Raw genomic sequence first — 19,711 nt, 5'->3', positions numbered from 1 at the left:
ACAGTACACCCGTGGGTCTTGACTCTTTATCCAATTTGCCAGTCTGTGTCTTTTAATTAATTAAAGATTAATATTGTTATGTATGAATTTGATCCTGTTATTATGATGCTAGCTGGTTATTTTACCCATTAGTTGATGCAGTTTCTTCATCATGTCGATGGTCTTTACATTTTGGTGTGTTTTTGCAGTGGCTGGTACCGGTTTTTCCTTTCCATATTTAGTGCTTCCTTCAGGAGCCCTTGTAAGGCAGGCCTGGTGGTGACAAAATCTCTCAGCATTTGCTTGTCTGTAAAGGATTTTATTTCTCCTTCACTTATGAAGCTTAGTTTGGCTGGATATGAAATTCTGCGTTGAAAATTCTTTTCTTTAAGAATGTTGAATATTGGTCCCCACTCTATTCTGGCTTGTAGGGTTTCTGCAGAGAGATCTGCTGTTAGTCTGATGGACTTCCCTTTGTGGGTAACCTGACCTTTCTCTCTGGCTGCCCTTAACGTTTTTTCCTTCATTTCAATGTTGGTGAATCTGACGATTATGTATCCTGGGGTTGTTCTTCTCAAAGAGTGTCTTTGAGGTGTTCTCTGTATTTCCTGAATTTGAATGTTGGCCTATCTTGCTAGGTTGGGGAAGTCCTCCTGGATAATATCCTGAAGAGAGTTTTCCAACTTGGTTCCATTCTCCCTATCACTTTCAGGTACACCAATCAAACCTAGGTTTGGTCTTTTCACATAGTCCCATATTTCTTGGAGGCTTTGTTCATTCCATTTTATTCTTTTTTTCTAATCTTGTCTTCATACTTTATTTTAGTAAGTTGGTGTTCGATCTCTGATATCCTTTCCTCTGATTGATCAATTTGGCTATATTGATACTTGTGTATGCTTCATGAAGTTCTTGTGGTGTGTTTTTCAGCTGCATCAGGTCATTTATGTTCTTCTCTAAATTGGTTATTCTAGTTTGCAATTCCTCTAACCTTTTATCAATGTTCTTAGCTTCCTTGCATTGGGTTAGAATATGCTCCTTTAGCTTGGAAGAGTTTATTACTCACCTTCTGAAGCATACTTCTGTCAGTTTGTCAGACTCTTTGTCTGTCCAGTTTTGTTCCCTTGCTGGTGAGGAGTTGTGATCCTTTGGAGGACAAGAGGCATCCTGGTTTTTGGAATTTTTAGCCTTTTTGCCTGGTTTTTCCTCATCTTCATGGATTTATTTACCATTTGTCTTTGCTGTTGGTGACCTTCGGATGGAGTTTTTGCATGATCAATCACGGCACAGTCCCTCACGCTTCCCTTGGCTAGGGGAGGAAATTCCCTGAACCCTCGCACTTCCCGGGTGAAGCAACGCCAACCCTGCTTCTGCTTGCCTTCCGTGGGCTGCACCCACTGTCTAACCAGTCCCAGTGAGATGAACCAGGTACCTCAGTTGGAAATGCAGACATCATCCGCCTTCTGCGTTGGTCTCACTGGGAACTGCAGACCGGAGCTGTTCCTGTTTGGCCATCTTGCCTGGGAATCAACAATTTCTTTTGATCTATCTTCAGGTTTACTGACTCTTTCCTTTGTCATTTCCATTCTGCTATTAAGCCTGTCTAGTAAAAGCTTTACTTTAGATGTATTTTTCAGGTCTAAAATTACCATTTGATTCCTTTTTTATAACTTGATTTTTCTGCTGAGTTTTTAATCTTATTATTCATTATAAGCATTTTTTTTAAACCACTGAGTATATTAGTTTTATAATAACTGCTTTAAAGTCATTGTATGATAATTCTAACATCAGGGTCATCTTGAGGTTGGCCTCTAGTGATAATATTTTCCCTTAAGGATGGGTCACATTCTCTTTCTTGATGAGTTTGTATTGGATACTAGACATTGTGGCAATTCTAGATTCTATTCTATTCCTCTAGGAGTGTTATTGGTCTTACTGTAGAAGACCATTAACTTGGATGGGCTCAGATTGCAGCCTTTTTCCTTCTGTGGTGGGGAACAACTCAAGTATTGGTTCAGTTCTTTTTGCTTTAGCTGAAAACTGCTTAAATTTGCCATACATATGTGTTGCTCAGGAATCAGCCATAGACTTGGGCAGAGATTGTACCCAGAATATTGGGCTGTACCTTTCCCGCTTTCTCCTTTCTAGGATATCCCAATCCTATTGCCTCGGGCTTGGGCTCTGTGCACTTGTTCTTCAGGCAAGAAAGTTTTATCGAGTTTTGACTGCTGTGTGCTGCAACTCACTGTGGTCTTCCATCAGGCTAAAACATAAAAATGGAAAACTCACCCCATACCTAGTTGTTATTCCTTTCTTCTTCCAAGCTCTCTCTTCTTTTCTAAGTCCTCCTGCTTTTGTTCATGCCCAAGGGCTTCAGGCAGTTATATTTTTGCATATCATCTGGAATTTATAGTTACGTGTAGGAGAGTCAGTCTGAGTTTACCATACTAGAAATGGAACCTAGTCTCCGACTTTTCATTAATTTGTTAGCTTCTTAATTGATACCTTCATCAAAGAGAGATGTGTCCATTCTACAGGGTATCTCCAAATAATGAACCTGATCCCTTTGGTTTGACAAAGGGCCAACCTGTGTCAACTGTAATCTCAATGTCATAGACGAGTAATTCTACAGACACAGTAAAGGAATTTTCTGTATTGTTCCAAAATTTATGATGAGTGAGAAGGGCTAAATGACTCCTGAGGCTCTAGCATGAATTAGAGTAATGCTGATAAATGTATTTCTCAGTTAGCTTCATTCCTACCTAAAGTTACAAAAATATTCTATGTTTGCTCTTGGTACATTGGTACATGCTATTTAAATAGTCACTGAACAGGATGGGTGTGGTGGCTCACGCCTGTAATCCCAGCACTTTGGGAGGCTGAGGCAGGTGCATCACCTGAGGCCAGGAGTTTGAGACCAGCCTGGCTAACATGGCAAAACCCTGTTTCTATGAAAAATACAAAAATTAGCTGGGATGGTGGCAGGCGCCTGTAATCCCAGCTACTCGTGAGGCTTGAGGCAGGAGAATTGCTTGAACCTGGCCTGACGACAGAGAGAGAGACTCTGTCTCAAAAAAAAAAGTCACTGAACAGATTTCAGGGTTCTTTTATGTTGTGTTTCAGTTAACAAAATGATAGTGAATGAGGGGACTTAGGCCATTTTTTTTTTTTTTTTGAGATGGAGTTTCGCCTTTGTCGCCCAGGCTGAGGTGCAGTGGTGCTATCTCGGCTCACTGCAACCTCCGCCTCCTGGGTTCAAGCGATTCTCCTGCCTCAAGCCTCACGAGTAGCCGGGATTACAGGGCATGCACCACCATGCTTGGCTAAGTTTTGTGTTTTTAGTAGAGACAAGGTTTCACCATGTTGGCCAGGCTTGTCTCGAACTCCTGATCTCAGGTGATCCACCTGACTCGGCCTCCCAAAGTGCTGGGATTACAGGTGTGAGCCACCATGCCCGGCCTAGGCTTTTTAAATCTTATCATTGCTATTACTTTTTTGTGTAACTTTGAGCAGTAAATTTTACCTGTCATGGTTTTCTCTCTTTCAAAATAATGGTCTCCTGGCTGGGTGCAGTGGCTCATGCCTGTAATCCTAGCACTTTGGGAGGATGAGGCAGGAGGATTGCTTGAGGCCAGGAGTTCTAGAGCAAGCTGGCCAAAATAGTGAGATTCTGTCCCCACAAAAAAACAAACAGAATAGTGACTTCTATAAAACAGAGATGGTGATGTTCTAAAGTAATCTGCCTCTCTTTTATGTACGGTTGACTTATTGGGACTCATGAAGAGTCCTTCTCACTAATAATTGTCTTTAAGATTTTTCTTCAATTTTAAAATATTTTAGTTTAAAATACTTATGTTAAAAAATAATATGACAACTAAAATAAGTTTCTGAAGAATATGGATTCTGCATTTGAGATCTGTCATTTAGTCTGTTAGGCATAATTTATAAAATGTATATATTTTCTTAACATGTTACTACTTGGAAGAAGTGTTTTAGATTTCCATCTAAATGGAAGTCAATCTTAGCATCTTAGCGTGGAAGTCAATCTTAGCATTTTAGCATGCTAAGATGAGTTAGCAGAAATTATTTTAAATAGTTCCATAATTACAAGGTGTGATTTATCTTTGCACCATTAAATACTTTGAAAAAGGAGAAAACTTTACTTAGCTTATGTAGTCAGAAAAAACTGCTCTAACTTACCTTTTTTCTCATGTGCTCTATTCCAGACATTCTTTTAAAAAATATTTTAATAATGTTAACTTTTATTTGAGATTCACAAGGTACATGTGCAGGTTTGTTACATGGGTATATTGCGTGATATTGAGGTTTGGGGCGTGTCTGAATTCATCACCCAGAAAGTGAGCACAGTACCCACAGTTTTTGAGCCCTTGCCTCCCTCTCTCTCCTCGCTCTGCTCTGGTAGTCCCCAGTGTCTCTTTTATATCCATGTGTACCCAGTGTTTAGCTACCACTTATAAGTAAGAATGGGTTAGTTTTATGTTTCTGCATTAATTCACTTAGGATAATGGCCTCCAGCTGCATCCATGTTGTTGCAAAGGACATGATTTTATTCTTTCTTATGGCTGCATAGTATTCTGTGGTGTATACGTACTGCATTTTCTTTATCCAGTCCGCCGTTGGTGGGTATCTGGGTTAATTTCATGTCTTTGCTATTGTTAATAGTGTTATGATAAACATGTAAGTGCTTGTGCTTTTTTGTAGAACGACTTAGTTTCTTTTGGATATTACCGAGTAATGGGATTGCTGGGTCAAATGGTAGTCCTGTTTTAAGTTCTTTGAGAAATCTTCAAACTGATTTCCACAGTGGCCTAACTAATGATTTACATTCCCACCAACAGTGTATAAGCATTCCCTTTTCTCTACAATCGTGCCAACATCTGTTATTTTGACTTTTTAATAGTAGCCATTCTCACTAGTGTGAGGTGGAATCTCACTGTGGTTTTGATCCAAACATTCTTATTACTTAAACGTTTTATTAGCAAGTATACACCTAGTTTCTTCAAGTAATCAACATTTTATTCTCATTATTTTCAGTAGCAGACTCAATCTTATAAACTAATAAGGATTTTAAAACGTTTGAGTTTTCTTTTAAAACTCTGTGGTATGTAAATGGTTATTAAAGGTTAGTACGCAAATTTGGCTACCTTATTAGGATAGAGCTAATTCTGCTGGAGCATAATATGTGTACAAAATTTTATACAGTGTTGAACAGTCTACAATGTATCTGTTCATCTAACATTCTTATATGTGCTTTTAGTTAATTTGCATGTTTAGAACAAGACTGGCTTAGGTGAAAAGGCATTTGGACTGGAGAGCAAGAAATTTGCTTTCTGGTTTTCACTCCTTTATATTTTAGTGTGATTTAAAAAATTTATTAAAAAATTTTTTAGAGACAGGATCTCACTTTGTCACCCAGCTGTAGTGCTGTGGTGTGATTATAGCTCACTGTAGCCTTGAACTCCTGGACTCAAGCAATCCTCCACTCTCAGCCTCCCAAGTAACTGGGACTGTAGGCACATGCCACAATGCCTGGGTAATGTTTATTTTATTTTAAATTGTTTTTGGAGACAAGGTTCCTCTGTGTTACCCAGGCTGGTCTCAAACTCTTGTCCTCAAGCAGTCCTCCCTCCTCAGCCTCCTGAATAGCGGGGGATTACAGGCACGACCCTTTGTGCCTGGCTTTTAGTGTGATTTTTAAAACGTGTTTCATTTATTTGGACCTTATATGTTATATAGTGACATAACTATATACAGTCTATAAGAAACTCATTCGAATATAATAGTATAAGTAGGTGGAAAGTAAAAGGATAGAAAAGATACACCATGCAAACATTAATCGAAAGAAAATGAGGTCAAGAAGATATAGCAAATGTTAAATGTGTATATGCCATCAGCAGCTACAAAGTATGGGAAACAAAAAGTGATAGCACTGAAAGGAACAGACAAATCCAGTTATAATTGGAGATTTCAACATCCCTTTCTCAGCAAGTAATGGAACAACTGAAGAGAAAATTCAGCAAGTATATAGAACAACTGAACAGTGTCCTCAACCAATAAGACCTAATTGACACTTATAGTAGAACAAGTTACCCAACAGCTGCAGAATACACATGCTTTTCAAGTAGCAGTGGAACATTTTACAAGATAGATTGTATCCTGGGCCATAAAACAAACCTCAACACATTTAAAAGAAGTGAAATAATATAGAGTATGTTCTTTGATCACAATGGAATCAAACTATAAATAATGAACTATTGAAATGTGCAACAATTTGGATGTATCTCAATGGTTGAGTGAAGAAAACCAGTCTCAAAAGTTTACATACTGTATTATTCCATGTATATAACATTCTTTTTTTTGAGATGGAGTCTCACTGTGTCGCCCAGGCTGGAGTGCTGTAGTGTGATCTCGGCTCACTGCAACCTCTGCCTCCCGGGTTCAAACTGTTCTCCTGCCTCAGCCTCCCGAGTAGCTGGGACTTCAGGCACATGCCACCACGCCCGGCTAGGCTAATTTTTTTATTTTTAGTAGAGACAGGTTTCGCCATGTTAGCCAGACTGGTCTCGAACTTCTGACCTCAAATGATCCACCCACCTTGGCCTCCCAAAGTGCTGGGATTACAGGCGTGAGCCACTGTGCCTGGCCATATATAACATTCTTGAAATGACAATATAGAAATGGAAAACAGATTGGTGGATGCAAGAGTTTGAGATAGTAGTGGGGAGGGGAGTAGGTATGACTATAAAGGGGTGGCACGAGGGAGGTGTTTTTGGTGGTACAATAATTCTGTATCTTGAGAGTGGTAGTGATTACATAAATCTACACATGCAGTAAAATGTCAGAACTGTACACATGAGTTGTACCAGTGTCAATTTTCTGGCTGTTACAATACACTATAATTATGAAAGATGTAAACATCGAGTAAAGGGTGTGCAGGACCTCTCTGTAGTATTTTTGCATCTTTCTGTGAATCTCTAAAAAAGTAAAAATCTTCTTATTGTATATCATACACATACAGGAAAGTGCAAGTATTAAGCATATAATGTGGTTTTTTCCCACAATTTGAGCACAGTGATATAACTAGCACTCAGATAAAGGGATAGTTTTCAGTTTGGTTTTTCATAAGTTTAATTAGAAGTCTTATTCATAATTTTAGCAGAGAAAGTGTTCTTGAGTAATATAAGTAAGTTGGTAATATTCACATAGTAATCAGAATTAAAATTTTAACACAAATATGTCCTGGGAATAACCAGTTCATTATAAATTCCTTATAAATACTAACCTGCAACAAACATTTATCAATGTGACTTACCTTGCTCAGCACTTCAGTCGATAAGAAAAAACGCAGAAGTGTTTTCATATGTAGAATGAGAATATTATAGATCAAAGAGACCTGGTAAGAAAGTAGTTTAGATTGTTCACATAATTCTTTTGCCACGGTTAACTGTAACAAAGGTGATTCTCATAAAAACTTTCAAGTTGTTATGTGTTGGCTTGTTTTGTTTTCACTTTTGAAAATGAAAGTGAGGTATCATAATTTATTAAGTAGATAACGTCACTCTCCTGTACATCAGCAGTCCCTAACCTTTTTGGCACCAGGGACTGGTTTCATGGAATGCAGTTTTTCCATGGAGGTTGTGGGGAGGGGGATGGTTTTGGGATGAAAGTGTTCACTTCAGATCATCAGGAGTTAGTTAGATTCTCATAAGGAATGCACAGGCTAGATCCCTCACGTGCGTAGTTCACAGTAGGGTTTGTGCTCCTATGAGAATAGAATGCCTCAGCTGAGCAGGTGGAGCTCAGGTAGTAATGCTTGTTTGCCCTACTCACCTCCTGCTGCGCAAACAGCCAGCAGCCCACGGAAAGGCACCAGCCCACAGCCCAGGGGTTGGGGACCCCCGCTGTAGATGATGACATACATACATACATGCATTTATTTATTTATTTCCCTGTCTTATGGTGCTGATTAATGACTACTTCTAACTGTAGCTCAGGTTGGGATATATAGTTTGAAAATTGTTGGCATATATTTAGATGGAAAGATACAGTGGGTTAGTAGCTTTCCCAAGGAGAAGGAGTTAAAATGTTAACTCTGTATTTTTAGTTCTAAATATATTTTTAGAATCTATGTGCTATAGTTTGTTTCATTTTTACAAGAATTTCTACTGAACATCTAATTCAAGATGTTGGGACAAAAAAAGAATAAATTATTAAAAACGTATAGTTATGTATTTCAATGATGAGTTAATATAATGAAATGAATGTAATACTGAAACAGATCTTTTTCTACAACAGCTCTGTCCAATAGAACTTTCTGCAATAATAGAAGTATTTTATATCTATACTGTCCGGTACAATAGCCACTAGGCACGTGTGGCTAGTGAATTCTTAAAATGTGTCTAGTACAACTTGAGAAACAGAATTTTACATATTATTGAATTTTAATTGTCAGTTAAAATTTATTTTCTTTATTATTTTGTTTTGTTTTGAGACAGAATCTCACTCTCATCCAGGCTGCAGTGCAGTGGCATGAACACAGCTTACTATAGCCTCAACCTCCTGGACTCAAGTGACCCTCCTGCTTTAGCCTCCCAAGTAGCTGGGACTATAGGCATGCACCACTAATGCCTAATTTTTAAATTTTCTGTAGAGACAAGGCCTCGCTATGTTGCCCAGGCAGTTTCAAAATCCTTGGCTCAAGCAGTCCTCCCACCTTGGCCTCCCAAAGTGCTGGGATTACAGGCATGAGCCACCATGCCCTCCTCCATACCTTTTTCAGCTTTATTATTCCTAGTTTTAATTGTTTAAAAGAACAAGGAGTGTGTATGTGGTTTCTCCTTATTTTTGTCGGTGCTTATCTTTTACTGATTTGGATAATATATTTTATGTAAGCATAGCAAAGAGACTAAGCAACTATACCTTGGTGGTGTAATCATGAGTTAAGTGTGGTCTGTAGCCTGGCATGTTTAAAAATATTTTTCTTAAAGAGCTGAGCAAATAAGAGACATATGGTGTACAGCTAAATTGATGAGAACAGTTTTGACTTTTTCCTTGGCAAACAAGTGTGCGAAGCAGATCAAAATACCTTGGATAGCCTTGAATGCACAGGCATAGATTTTTACTTCACTGGCTCTGATTCATAGACATTTATACTGACCATTGTCCTACATTCTAAATAGTTTTTTCAGACAAGACTCATTTGGTAGAATTATAGTTTGTCTTAATTAAGGCTCATTTTGATCTTCCTGATGAAAACTTGTGGTCTTCACAAACTTAATAAGGTGTTCAAAAGTCTTGGTATATATGCTTTTATGCTCTCAGAGGATGATATTTACTTAAAGTTGTTCCCAAATTTTAGGCTACAACTTTTTTGGGAATATATATATCTTAATCACTTATGTCTTATATAATGATCCTTTATACATTCTCATGGTTATTTGGTTGATAAATTGCCACTGTATATGTTTTTATAAACATTAAAAATCTGTGTTTAATTTGTCAGTCTTCCTGAAGAGACTAGGTTGAGCAGAGATTAGGGACAAATGTGGACAACTTTTTGGAAAATTTTGCTTTGAATGAAAAAGAGATGGTAGCTGGAGGGAGAGGGTTTTGGTTTTTAAAGATGGATAATATTGGTTGAACATGGTAGCTTACGCTTGTAATCCCAGCACTTTGGGAGGCTGAGGCGGGTGGATCACCTGAGGTCAGAAGTTCAAGACCAGCCTGGCCAACATGGTGAAACTCCGTCTCTACTAAAAATACAGAAATTAGCCGGGTGTGGTGGCATGCGTCTGTAGTCCCAGCTGCTTGGAAGGCTGAGACAGGAGAATTGCTTGAACCTGGGAGGCAGAGGTTGCAGTGAGCCGAGACCACACCATTGCACTCCAGCCTGGGCAACAGAGTGAGACTCTTTCTCAAAAAAAAAAAATATGAAAGATGAATAATATAATATTTATTTGCTGATGGGAATAATTCAGGCTAGAAGGAGAAATTAATGATGTTTGGGAGAGGGTCTGGTTATAAAAGTGAAACTCTGGAATATTAAGTACAAAAGATACTATCCAGAGTGTAATTGCAGAAATTGTGGTAGCTGGGTCACTTTATCCATTCTAAAAAGAAGGAAGGCAGAGCAAGTGAGCACAGATGTAGCGATTGGGTGGAGGGTGAGTGGAGGTGTCCAATTGTTTCAATTTTCTTGATGTGGCAAGATCATCAGCTGAAGCAGGTGGTAGAGGAGAGGCTTGTGAGGTTTGAAGAGAAAAAGGTATGGAGTAGCTATTTAGGAGAGTGGAAGAATTCGATCATTAGTAAAGTGTAGTATGATTATAGGGCATTGTTGAGCATCAGTTTCAAATTTATGGTCATAAATTTGAAAAGCAGTCAATACTATATTTTTAATATAGTTTATAATCATAACAAGCTTAATTTATCAGATATTTATAAAGCTATATGTGAAATTATTTGTGTCAGACTAAATGCCTTTTAATCATTCTAACACTCTTAAGAGTATTATTCTGTTATTCCCATTTTACAGATGAAGAAATACAAGCACAGAAAGGTTGGGTAACTTGGTGAACATCACAAATTGAGATATTATAGCACAATCCTGGATATCACCCTTGAGAATTTACATATTAATATTTGCTTCAGATGTATATGTGTTTGTGTGCGTAAATGTGTAAATAAAACATAAAAAGAAAAAGCACACTATATAAATGAATTGAACACTATTACATTTCCTTTCCTGGGCATATTACCTTCCTTTCCTAGAAGCAGCTATTCATGAGTTTAGTGTGTGTAAACTTTCAGTTCTAATAATGATTTTTAAAAAATTAAAGTTCTCAAAGACAAAAACCACATGATTATCTCAATAGATGCAGAAAAGACCTTTGACAAAATTCAACAGCCCTTCATGCTAAAACTCTCAATAAATTCGGTATTGATGGAACGTATCTCAAAATAATAAGAGTTATTTATGACAAACCCACAGCCACTATCATACTGAATGGGCAAAAACTGGAAGCGTTCCCTTTGAAAAGTGGCACAAGACAGGGATGCCCTCTTTCACCACTCCTATTCAACATAGTGTTGGAAGTTCTGGCTAGGGCAATCAGGCAAGAGAAAGAAATAAAGGGTATTCAGCTGTCTCTTATACACATCTAGATGTGTATAAGAGACAGAGTATACATATGTAACAAACCTGCACGTTGTGCACATGTACCCTAGAACTTAAAGTATAATAATAATAATTAAAAAAATATTAAAGTTCTGTTTTATCAACTTTCCTTACCGGCCTTACATACTTGAATTCTTTCCATGTTAATATATAGAGAGTTTATTACCTTAATTGTGGTATGGTATTTCAGTATATAAGAAACCACAATATATTTATCCAGTTCCTGTTGGTGACCATTTAGAGTGTCTCCAATATTTCTCCATTACTAACAATGCTGCAGCTAACACGCTTTTTGTACATATGTTCTTTCAAGATTAGTCCAGGAAATGGAATTACTAGGTAATAGGATATGCACATTTTTGGTTTTATTTTTAATTTTTTTTGTGGGGGGTAGGGTGTTGCTTTGTCGCCCAGGCTGGGGTGCAGTGGCATGATCTTGGCTCACTGCAATCTCTGCCTCCTGGGTTCAAGCGATTCTTGTGTCTCAGCCTCCCGAGTGGTTGGGATCACAGGCCTGTGCCATCACTCTTGGCTCATTTTTTTGTGTTTTTAGTAGAGATGGGATTTCACCATGTTGGCCAGGCCGGTCTCAAACTCTTGGCCTCAAGCAGTCCACCTGCCTTGGCCTCCGAAAGTGCTGGGATTACAGGCGTGAGCCACCATGCCTGGCCTGTTTTTGGTTTTAGTAGATATCTCCCCATCGTCCTCAACAGAAGCTGTGAATGAAGTATATGAGAGTAGCTTATTTCTGTGGTATAATCCTTAGTTTGCAAAACTGCTTCAGAATGCCCTGTACACTTATTCTCACTCCTTATTCATTTTTTTCTTATATTTTTTTTCCTTCCATTCTTTCTTTCTAATCATGTCTTCTATTATAAGGATAGAATACTATTATAGAAAACAAAAGTTTGAAAGCAAAAAAGAAAGGGACCTTTCACGTCCTTCTTTTCTGTAGTTCAGTTCAGTCTTTGGTCATGTGCTTTCCACATAGCTGTATCTTACTACGTGTATATGTGTGTGTGTATATGTGTGTGTATACGTGTGTATATGTGTATGTGCATTTGACCAGAATACCCTTGATTACTTGTTCATCATTACTTTTCTTTCAGGGCAAGCTTTACTGCCTCTGACTCCATTTCTGATTCCTGCAATCAGAAATAGATAGGCTGCCTCTTATATTATGTATATTTCCTTTTATTAAGACATTAATCACATTGTATTTATGTGTTTCTGTCAGAATTAGACTGGAAGGGCAGGGTGTGTATCAAGACCAACATTGTATTGTTTGTGCCTGACACATAGTAGGCCTTGGTAAGATTTAAGGAATGAATTGCTTTTGCCAGTGGAGGGCAACATAGCCATGTAGTTTATAAAGTAGTACGTTTGTAACAAAATTTTTTATTTCTGAGATTGCTGGTGTATGGGGATATAATTTAGAAGCAAAATAATGATGTAGTATCTTGAGACCTAGTTAAAAAAGAGTTGGTGTTCAGATTTCCTTATTTCATCCCCTCGTCCAACTCCACCATTTAATTAATCCTATGTTTGAAGTAGAAAGGGAAAACTGAGTTTAGATCTCAGTGGTTGGTACTGACCTTTTCTTTCATTAGGCTAACTCAAACCCGTTGAAACAACTCCTCCCTAGGATTTTGAAAGGGAGTGTAAATGAGCCTTCAAACTATCTGGATCTTTCTCTCCTCAGTCACATTTCCCGACCGTTGGGAGCTCATTAAATATAATCTCTTCATTGACTCTGGTTGATGCCAGGTGGTTTCTTTGGTTTTGTGTAGGAGCGATATGTGTCAGTAAGGTCCTCTGTAGTGGTAGAGATAGGGTTTCACCATGTTGGCCAGGCTGGTCTTGAACTCCTGACCTCAAGTGATCCACCCACTTCGGCCTCCCAAAGTGCTAGGATTACAGGTGTGAGCCACCATACCCATCTCTTTCCATTTGGTTTGGAATAGATACTGAATTCCAAAATGTCAATATTACTAAAAGTTTGACAGTGATGACCTCTGAATACTCTTTCTGCTTTGATGACAAATTATAACCTATTCTGGTAAATTTCTTGCTGCGCTTACGTTTTTTCTCTTTACTTTTTCCCTATGTTAGTAGTTGTTTCCTGGGTCTTTTTTGATATATGGATGTATTTACTTCCATCCATTCTTAAAATGGAAAGTTAAATGAATTTATATATAACATATATAAATTATATAAACTATATATGTAGCTTATATATAGTTTATATATATAAACTAAATTCTGTTTTCACATGTTCTAATTTACACATAGTAATTGAAACTTTCAAAATTCAAAGTAGCAGATTATGCTTGTGTTTACTATAAAAGTTATTGCCTATAGTAAATTAGGCAATTCTTCTGAAATTGTCTACTATTGTCAACCAAGAAGATGAATTTAAGTTTTAGAATGCAGGTCAAAAGTCTTAAGTTCAATACATTAAACTTAAGTAAACTTGATTTATATTAAGACATTTAAAAAACTTATTTTCTAGGACAATCATATCCTGATTCAGCCCTTCCTCCACAAAGGCAAGACAGATTTTTTTCTAATTCTGGTAGACTGTCTGGACCAGCAGAACTCAGAAGTTTTAATATGCCTTCTTTGGATAAAATGGGTAAGAAGTACTTTGTGCTTTTCTTCTTTAAAAATGTTGGTGGCACACTAAAGAACTGGAAGTTAGAATAAAGACCAATATAATTGCTATCTCTAGTAGTTCCTAAGGCCAAAATCTCTTTCCTGAAAATGTCCTGGTTTTATGTTTCTTGTTATATTGTACACAGACATGGCATCCAAATATATGTTGGTGGGTTGGTTTGAGCACCATGGAAATAGGTTTACTCCATATACCTATGATGATAAATTTTTCTCTGCTCTATGACTAATTTTCTAATTTTTCTAGTCCACTTACATGTGTCCTGTTTAGTAATCAGGGAAATAAGCCAGGCAAATGTGAATGGATACATAAAAACCCACCAAAAAATTTAGATGCATGCTCTGTTGATATTGTGATCAGTTATATTATTTAAACATTTCAAACTTAGATATAACTAACATATACTGAGCAATCTATTTGTCCGGCTGTCTTTTACTTAAACTACCTCATAGCAACCCATTAAAGTTGGGAAATAGATGTATGCAGTATATCAACCAGAAGTATATAACATTAAGAAAATAAATTTTTTTTTTTTTAAAGTCAAGATTTAAATGTATTGGTAAAAGGTTTCCTCAGGAAAGGAAATATATTTATATTTTATTAAATATATATATGTGTATATATTAACATATATATAATATATACATAATTTAAAAAATAATATTGATTTTCTGAAATAGTAAACTATATAGTATAGCTGGGACTACAGGTGTGCACCACCACACATGGCTAATTTTTTGTAGAGATGAGGTTTTGACATGTTGTTGAGGCTGGTCTTGAACTCCTGGGCTCAAGCAATTCACCTGCCTTGGCCTCCCAAAGTGCTGGGATTACAGGTGTGAGACACCTTGCTCAGCCTAGAAAGTCAGTATTTTATTTTATTTTTTTAGTATTATTTTTGAGACAGAGTCTCTGTTGCCCAGGCTGGAATGCAGTAGTGCCATCCTGGCTCCACTGCAACCTCCACCTCCTGGGTTCAAGCGATTCTCGTGCATCAGCCTCCCAAGTAGCTGGGACTACAGACACCCATCACCACGCCCAGCTAATTTTTTGTATTTTTAGTAGAGATGGGGTTTCACCATGTTGGCCAGGCTGGTCTCGAACTCCTGACCTCAAGTAATCCACCCTCTTTGGCCTTCCAAAATGCTGGGATTATAGGCATGAGCCACTGCGTCTGGCCAAAAATCAGGTTGTAAAAGTAACAAGCAAAGAAAGCAGTCCCAAGGTCCTTACAGAATTATAATGAATTCTTTCTGTTTGGCTTTAGAAATTGTTTTCCCCCCATTAAATCAGGTTGAATGGAATGAAAGTAATGGGTGATTAAACATCCATTTCTACACTATTTAAAAATTTTTACATTTGCCCATTTTTTAATACTGGTTGACCAGTACCTAATATGGCATAATAATATTTAAGTGCTACCGTTTGTAGTTGAATGTTGTCAAGCACAAGTGAAAAATGACTAGTAAAGACAAGGACATTTATAACTGGCTGAAGTCATGGACTTTGGAGTCTAGTTAATTGGGGAAGGAAGTGAGGGAGGAAACTCAGTGGTCAGAAGCATCAGTGACTTCTAAGGACAGATGTAGTGAGAATAAATGAGAAAGCTACAAGAGGAGAGGTAGTTATGGTCAGAGAGGATTGCATTTCTTGATGATAACAAAGTTCAGGAACATTTATTTAGGAACCGTAGCTAAATTCCAGTGGCTAGTCTCTCTTACTTATTGCAGGAATAAGGACAGAAGGAAGAAGGGGAGGAAGGAGAAGAGGATAAGAGGGAAAAATAAAAGGAGGGAGGGGGAAAAGGAAGGAGGGAGATGCTTCCTCCCAGATGTCTTCTTAGTATGCTGCTCCAGCAGGATTGCTTAGGAACTAGCCAGAGAAATACTGCCACATGCCATCATAGAACTCTGAGTCTGCCAGAATTTCTAGGGACCTCAGTCTGTTCTTATGGCCGCAATATACAATATTGGTGTCCAAATGGTTTATGTGCCAACAAGGGGAGTGGGAAAATACCAATTTTGTGATCTGGAAATACTCTAGGAATAAAGTGGTAAATCATGTACTTTTCATGGTTTAACTTTTATGTCTAGATGGGTCAATGCCTTCAGAAATGGAATCCAGTAGAAATGATACCAAAGATGATCTTGGTGTAAGTATTGAAAGAGTGGAATTGTCTCCATGTATTCAACAGCCTTCTTTTTTTTTTTTTGAAATGGAGTTTCACTCTTGTTGCCCAGGCTGGAGTGCAGTGACGCTATCTCGGCTCACTGTAAGCCGGGTTCAAGCAATTCTCCTGCCTCAGCCTCCTGAGTAGCTGGGACTACAGGCACGTGCGACCACACCCAACTAATTTTTGTATATTTAGTAGAGACAGAGTGTCACCAGGCTGGTCTTGAACTCCTGACCTCAGATGATCTGCCCGCCTCGGCCTCCCAAAGTGCTGGGATTACAGGCATGAGCTACTGTGCCTGGCCCTGAGCCACCGCGCCTGGCCTGAGCCTTCCAATCTCATGGTTTACTAGAATAGAAATAACAGCTAATAGTCTAGCTTTTGATATAAAGCTGATCTTTTCTTTTTGATTAATATACTTTCTACTTAGCATTAAAGCTGTTTCTTTTGTAGATGGTAACCTGTGGTGATAAAATACAATTTGCAGACTAGGAGTTTGAGTTATTTTAGTAGTTAAACAAGATTTTATTTCCCCTCGCCCTTGGATTTTTATTTGAATATTTTAAAATATATTTTTTTTATTAAGATAATGGTTTTTTGGAAAATATAAACATAGACATCTTGCTTTTTCTTTTTTTCCAGTATATATTTGATAAAATAATATATATTTTGGTGCTCTTGGGTTATATTTCTGTTTTATCTTTAGACAGACTATTACTTTGTTGGTTAAAGCTGTTTTCTGTTGACTTAATAAAATATTTGTGATAACTAAAATGTGATAGCTAATAGATTAATGTGGAAAGCTGTTTGAATCTTTCTCTAGAGCTTTCTAAGACTATCATGGAATGCTTTCTGTCTAGATGGTTTCTTTTAAGCCTGAGATTTTAAGGAAAACAATTGCAAATTTGCTGTTTTAGTGACTGCTATATGTCAATTTGTTGTAGAATTTAAATGTGCCTGATTCATCTCTCCCTGCTGAAAATGAAGCAACTGGACCTGGCTTTGTTCCTCCACCTCTTGCTCCAATCAGAGGTCCATTGTTTCCAGTGGATACAAGGGGCCCATTCTTGAGAAGAGGACCTCCTTTCCCTGCACCTCCTCCAGGAGCCATGTTTGGAACTTCTCGAGATTATTTTCCACCAAGGGATTTCCCAGGTCCACCACATGCTCCATTTGCAAGTATGCTTTTTTAAACTTTTTTTAAAAGCTCAATATGTGTTTTATTAATCAGAGATTTAATTTTACTATCTGTTAATGTAGTAACACAGTGGAGGAAACATTTTTCTAGCATTCTGTGAGTGTACCATTACTTTTCCGAATTGGGAAGGCAGCCAGCCATAAGTGGACTATAATGAGGTTTCACCTTGATTCATCTTAATAATATGGAATTATTTCTGTATTTTGCTAGTCAAGAAAATAATTGACTTTTTGCAGGTCTTATGATAAAACTCAAATCATCTGTACCTTATCTGGTAGCAACTGGTCATTTTGGCATTTAGTGAGAATAATTAAAACTTATATTCTAGCATTACAATTACTGGCTATTTTTTAGTCCTTTTCATAAGTAGTTCTGATGTAGTCCTACTTATTTAAAATTTAAAATGTATTTAATATGTTTGACCTAATTTTTGGATTTATTGAACTCTTTTAAAGCGTCACATAAGAAAAAGGGAATAATACATTGCTTTTATATTCATACTTTACTGTTTTGAACTATAAGATTCTGCAGAATAAATAAGTGGTTACCAAATACTAGGATTTTCCTATGAATGTCTCATGTAGTCATTCCTTTCCTTATTTCTCCTCTCTTTTTAAAGTTAAAGGTGAATTAAAATGAATTTTGTTTGGGGGAATTTTAAGGTGGCCTTTGATATTACTGGAAATGTTTCAGTATAATATCAAATCAGAGTCGGGAATCACTGATATGAATTTTAAGTTTGGTGAAAATATTACATGAAAATGTTTTTTGAGAAGGACTTTGATAATGAAAGATAAAAATGTTATTTTTACAGTAAGTTTTATATATTTTGAAATAATTCCTCTTTTTTTAAAAACAGGTGTTAAGATAGGACAAAAATTACATAAAAAATTAATGATATTTCCTTTAATCTTCTGTATTGGAAGAGGTACATTTTTCTCAATGTAAAAAGTAATTTGTTAGATGAAGTAATTATCTGGTGTCAATTTTCAAAGAAAAGAATAGGTAATGGAAGTTATAAACTTAATGTTTATTAGGGCACAGTACAGGTTCTTAAAGTTAAAAAATGTCTTTTACCAATCTCTTTGAACAGTGAGAAATGTCTATCCACCGAGGGGTTTTCCTCCTTACCTTCCCCCGAGACCTGGATTTTTCCCCCCACCCCCACATTCTGAAGGTAGAAGTGAGTTCCCTTCGGGGTTGATTCCGCCTTCAAATGAGCCTGCTACTGAACATCCAGAACCACAGCAAGAAACCTGACAATATTTTTGCTCTCTTCAAAAGTAATTTTGACTGATCTCATTTCCAGTTTAAGTAACTGCTGTTACTTAAGTGATTACACTTTTGCTCAAATTGAAGCTTAATGGAATTACAGTTCTCAGGATAGTATTTTGTAAATAAAGATGATTTAAATATGAATCTTACGAGTAAATTATTTCCATTTTATTTTATTCTAGATGGTATAACTATTTTAATTTGATTGATCCACTATTACATAAACAATAGTGGGAGTTTTATATATGTAATCTTGCAGGTGGGGAGGCTTTAAATTCTAAAGGCTATGTCTTTATGCCAAGAACTGTATTTACCGTGGTTGTAGACAAATGTGAAAGTAACTTTATGCTTAAATAAATTTTAGTTGATTTAAAGATTTGTTTGGCATTGATAATAATAAAATCAGCTAGTTTTTCTATAAGTTTGACTCTATTAATTAACTTTTTTCCTTTTACCAATAACTTTGAGGTGCAAAACTCAAACTTATATGGGTCTTTCATGTTCAGTTATGTTATGACAAATGTGCCCTCTTTCTTGTAAATAGACATGAGTGGCCCAAAGCAACAAATTAATACACTCTTAAAAGTCAAAATTGATTATATTTTAAAGAAAACTGGATATTATCTAATGATCAGTTGTAGACTTCTGATCTTCTTATTCACTGAATTTCTTGCACAGTTTCTTTATTGCTTTCCCTGCGCTCCCCCCCCCCCGCTCTTCTTTTGTAATGTATTTACTATTTTCTGTGGGGAATATTGAGATTTACTACAGGATAACTGTAGTGAGTGATGTGTCATCATTTTGTGCTTTGGACTCAATATCTTTAGTGTTTCCCTAAATCAGGTTTGTAGGTCATTTTAGGCTTCTTGCACATTAATATGATTATAGAGGAAAGGCAGTGAAGCATAGCTAATAAACATCACAATACTTTTGTTGACCAGTTGGTTGTTATAGTATTAGACTTTTTTTTCAGTGCCAAAAGCTAGAAGATTAAATATTCTTGAATAAAAGCAGTGATACATTTGTAATTGGAACACTTCCCACCAGCATTTCCCCAGGTGTTCTTTGGAACACTGATCTTGTGAAGTATTTTTGCTCCCTTTCTGTTCTAACCCTTACCTCAAAAAAAAAAAAAAAAAAAAAAAAAAAGGCTAAAAAGAAATACTGGAAGTGAAATGAATGCTTGATTAAAATATTAAGTAAAATGAGGACTGTGGA

General features: G+C 36.9%; 1 protein-coding gene across 8 annotated transcripts in view; it reads left to right on the top strand.

Annotated features, from left to right (window-relative positions):
* Nucleotides 1-19,423, top strand: part of CTAGE5 (CTAGE family, member 5) — an 83,821-nt gene extending 64,398 nt beyond the window's left edge. For 7 of the 8 annotated variants that reach the window (XM_011965622.1, XM_011965626.1, XM_011965627.1 and 4 more), the window contains 4 exons: nucleotides 13,686-13,808; nucleotides 15,941-15,999; nucleotides 16,965-17,199; nucleotides 18,312-18,914. In XM_011965622.1, coding sequence (XP_011821012.1) covers nucleotides 13,686-13,808; nucleotides 15,941-15,999; nucleotides 16,965-17,199; nucleotides 18,312-18,478 — 584 coding nt within the window. In that variant the 3' untranslated portion in view covers nucleotides 18,479-18,914. Of the gene's footprint in view, nucleotides 1-13,685; nucleotides 13,809-15,940; nucleotides 16,000-16,964; nucleotides 17,200-18,311 lie in introns of all 8 variants that reach the window. The other variant, XM_011965620.1, reaches the window with a different exon arrangement.
* The last annotated feature ends 288 nt before the right edge of the window (nucleotides 19,424-19,711 follow it).

Source organism: Mandrillus leucophaeus, unplaced genomic scaffold (genome assembly GCF_000951045.1).
Source record: "Mandrillus leucophaeus isolate KB7577 unplaced genomic scaffold, Mleu.le_1.0 Scaffold730, whole genome shotgun sequence".
In the NCBI taxonomy this organism is placed as follows: domain Eukaryota; kingdom Metazoa; phylum Chordata; class Mammalia; order Primates; family Cercopithecidae; genus Mandrillus; species Mandrillus leucophaeus.
This window is presented reverse-complemented; position numbering and strand designations above follow the sequence as displayed.